General features: G+C 55.7%; 1 protein-coding gene across 1 annotated transcript; it reads right to left on the bottom strand.

Annotated features, from left to right (window-relative positions):
• Positions 1–1,632: 1,632 nt before the first annotated feature.
• LOC135441704 (olfactory receptor 14J1-like) lies at positions 1,633–2,556 on the bottom strand. Its single transcript, XM_064701250.1, has one exon. The coding sequence runs from the start codon at positions 2,554–2,556 to the stop codon at positions 1,633–1,635; it is 924 nt and encodes a 307-aa protein (XP_064557320.1).
• Positions 2,557–4,126: the final 1,570 nt, after the last annotated feature.

Here is a 4,126-nt window from a genome sequence, read left to right as displayed (position 1 = left end):
CTCTGAGGAGGTCACAGCAGACCCTGTCCCAGGCCTGGCTGAAGTCTGGGCACACAACATCCCCTTCTTTTCCCTCCCATGTGGGTTCTGCAGTCCCTGCCCTGTCCTGCCAGTGCCTGGAATGGCTGCAGGAGGATTTGCCACATCCCCTTCCCTGCTGAGCCTGAGCAGGCTGTGACTCTCCCAGTCCCCCTCCCTGCCCTGTGTGCAGACTGGTTCCATGTCTGCCCTTCCTAAGTGCCCAGGACCCTTTGGGATGGCTCTGGCCTTTCCAAGGGGGTTGAGAGAGGTCCCACAGTGACACTGCCCAGCCTTCTCAACAGCCCTGACACCAAAGGCCTTTTCCACCTTCCTCAGTTCCAGGTCAGTGCCCAGAACACAGCACAGCCCTGTCCAGGTCCTCGGGCTGGTTCAGAAGGGAGGCAGCTCTGATTTCTCCCCACAGATCCTCACTCTATCCAATGTCTCTCTGTGCAGTCCATGACTGCCCTGAGCATTTTTTCCTGGAGCCTCCCTGCCTGGGATATTTCTCTCTGTGCAGTCCTAACCACAACCCAGCAAAGAATTCAGGTGTTTTCCCAGAGGACGTTACTCTCAGAGTGAAGTGGCCTCAAGGATCTGTTTGTGCCACTGGAATTGTGCCACCCCTGGGTGCTGCTGGTGGTGTTTGTGCTCACTGGGGTTCATCTCCCCACACACACACACACAATGCACTACTGAGATCTCCTCAGCACAGAGCAAACATGGCCTGCTGGCCTGGTCACTTGGTGTCCCTTCGTGCAGGGACAAACAACCTCCTGCAGGTGGGGAGAGGCCAGTGCAGGCAATGGTGGTTGCAGGGGCTGGTGTGGGACAATTGCCCTGGGGCACCTTCCCAGGCTGTCCCAGAACAGAGACACAGCCCAGGCCCTGCTCTGCTGCAGCCTCAGGTCCATGCCAGGAGCTCTGGCTGTGCCAGGACACTGCTCTGAGCCCCCCCTGCACACTCCTCCCCTGCCCCAGGCACTGGGCTCTGCTGTGCCAGGGCATTCCTGGAGCACATTGCTGACAGAGCTCTGGAGGGGATCAAAGCCTCCCTGCCCTGCCCTCAGGAGATGCCCTTTGCTGCTGGAGCTCCTGTGCTGGAGCCCAGCTGTGTCCCAGCAGTGCCCATGGCCTGGCCCTGCCTGTGGCCACTGCAGGGACACGCAGCAGGACAGTGATCAAGCTGCCAGAGCGCTCCGGCCTTACAGCCACAGCAGGGCTGGCAACGACAGGGTGGAGTTGGGCAGAGCAGCTCTGAAAGGACAATCCCTGCTGCTCCCTGGCCATGCTGCTCTGCTGGGACTCTTTTCCCCTTCTGCCCCCTAACTTCACACAGGGCACAGAGTTGGAATTCCAGATGAAACACGCACTGCAAGCAAGCATCTTTTCTTCAAATGTAGTGATAGCCCAATCCCTGGTTTACAGAGCTTGTGGGTCAAATTCAAGAGAAAGACAGTGAATTAGATGGTGATTAAATAACTTCATCAAGTACAACATTATGACTAAAATCCCCACTGACCACTACCAAAGACCCAGGAAGGCCCATTGGGCCTGTCATGAGTTCCATTCCAAAAGCTATGCAAAAGAAAACATGCAATGTTCTGCTTCTCAAAAGCAGCTAGTCATCATTTTCCTCAGAGCATCCTTGAGCTTCTGGTTTCTCAGGCTGTAGATGAGGGGATTCAGGGCTGGAGGCACCACCGAGTACAGAACTGACACTGCCAGATCCAGGGATGGGGAGGAGATGGAGGGGGGCTTCAGGTAGGCAAAAAATGAGGTACTGACAAACAGGGAGATCATGGCAAGGTGAGGGAGGCAGGTGGAAAAGGCTTTGTGCCGTCCCTGCTCAGAGGGGATCCTCAGCACAGCCCTGAAGATCTGCACATAGGAGAAAACAATGAACACAAAACAACCAAATGCAAAGAAGGTAGTGAAAACAGAAACTCCAAGTTTCCTGAGGAAGAATTTTGAGCAGGAGAGCTTGAGGAGCTGTGGGATTTCACAGAAGAACTGACCCAGGGTATTGCCATGGCACAGGGGCAGGGAAAATGTATTGGCTGTGTGCAGCAGAGCATTGAGAAAGGCACTGGCCCAGGCAGCTTCTGCCATGTGGGCACAAGCTCTGCTGCCCAGGAGGGTCCCGTAGTGCAGGGGTTTGCAGATGGACACGTAGCAGTCGTAGCACATGACGGTCAAGAGAAAATACTCTGCTGAAATGAAGAATAGAAAGAAAAAGAGCTGTGCAGCACATCCTGAGTAGGAGATGTTCCTGGTGTCCCAGAGGGAATTGTGCATGGCTTTGGGGACAGTGGTGCAGATGGAGCCCAGGTCGCTGAGGGCCAGATTGAGCAGGAAGAAGAACATGGGCATGTGCAGGTGGTGGCCGCAGGGTATGGCGCTGATGATGAGGCCGTTGCCCAGGAGGGCAGCCAGGGAGATGCCCAGCAAGAGGCAGAAGTGCAGGAGCTGCAGCTGCTGCGTGTCTGCCAATGCCAGCAGGAGGAAGTGCCGGATGGAGCTGCTGTTGGACATTTGCTGCCTTTGGGTACAGGTATTTATACAGCATTAACACCTGCCTGGGAAGGAAATGGCAGTGCCAGATTGGACATTTCTTCACTGTGGGGATCGTGGACTGTTGAAAGAAGACTTGAATAGCTGGACCAAGTCTTTCAGTCTATCCTGTGTATTTTTGTTGGAATTCCCTTCAAAATTAATTCTCTTCCTGTGAGGAAACTTTGCTAAACTTTATTTGAGTGGGGGTTTGTGTGCTGAGTTTCTGCCTCATCTTCAGCACTGCTCTCAGCCTGAACACTCTGGAGCCCAGAAGGAAAACAGGGCTCCCTGTGCCCCAGTGCAGTCAGCGCTAGTCGCCACAAAGTTGCCCTTTGTTCATTTCACCTCTTTTGATTTAAGTGTGATCACACCTAAAGCTTTCTTGAAAACAAAGTGGACTTTGTGAATTCTCCAGTTTAAAAATAATTTTCTCCCAACTCTTCTCTCTTTCCCTTTGAAGCTGGACAGGGTAGGATACCAAGGGTTGGTCTGGCTCTCTGCTGCCTGGAGTTGTGCCTATTGGGAGTTGTTTCTCTATATCCAAGCCCTGTCCCTGCCAGTGCTGCCAGAGACCAGCCCAGCCCTGGGGGCTCAGATCTGCCCTGCAGACCCCTCCCAGCACAGGGCACTGCCCAGGGGCATCTCCCTGGCACCAGGGCCTTAAGGGCAGGCCAGACAAACAGAGATGCTGCAAACCAACGTGCTGCTGCTGGTGTCGGTGGGGAGAAGAGGCTGAGGAGGCACTTTCTGAGGGAGAGCTGAGGCCCATCTGCTGATGCCCAGAGTGACAGTGCAGGAGTGTCAGTGACACAGCCAAAGCTGACAGCCCCTTTCCCTTCCCTTCAGGAGAAAGCTGAGAGCAGCCCTGGCCATGCAGCACCATCTCCAGAGCAGGAGGAATCTGCCCTGATGGGGGTGGCTCTTTCCACCTCCAACTTCTCCCCTGCAGCATCCATGGGGAGCTGCCAGGCAGGATGAGAGCTGCCCCTGGCAGGTGGCACATGCCCTGGGCTGGCCAAGAGCCCTGAGGGCTGCAGGAGCTGCTCTGCAGGACAGCCCTGGGCAGCCCTGGCTGCAGCCCCAGCTTCACCCCCTGCAGCCGTCCCTGGCAGCAGGAGCCATCCTGCCCTGTCCCTCTGACGGTGCCCAGGGCAGCCCCGCTCTGCAGCACATCCTCCTCCTTCTCCTGTGCCAGAGAGAAACTGGGAGAGTCCTTCTGACGCATCCCCCAGCCTATGGGGTGTGCTGGCTTCAGGAGATCCCTCCAGGAGCACAGGGGACATTGCCCTGCACCTACACACTCACCATGCACAGGGCTGTGAAGATCTTTCCCCAAGTGAAGTCTCAGCTCAATGTCTTCCCAATCCTGATTGCCTTCAGCCCTTCTCTGCCTGGGTCCTGTGCCCTCAGTGCCTGCAGGCAGAGCCCTCAGCCCTGCTGGGCTGGGAGAGGAGCTGGTCCTGGGAAGAGCTGTTCCTTTAAAGCTCAGCAGCACAGACACAGAACAAGGAATTTAATGAGCCTCTTGGGGATTTGGTGTTGTTTACAT

This window comes from Zonotrichia leucophrys, unplaced genomic scaffold (assembly GCF_028769735.1).
Source record: "Zonotrichia leucophrys gambelii isolate GWCS_2022_RI unplaced genomic scaffold, RI_Zleu_2.0 Scaffold_438_42387, whole genome shotgun sequence".
Lineage (NCBI taxonomy): Eukaryota > Metazoa > Chordata > Aves > Passeriformes > Passerellidae > Zonotrichia > Zonotrichia leucophrys.
Note: the sequence above shows the minus strand (reverse complement) of the source record. Positions and strands in the feature narration are given on the sequence as shown.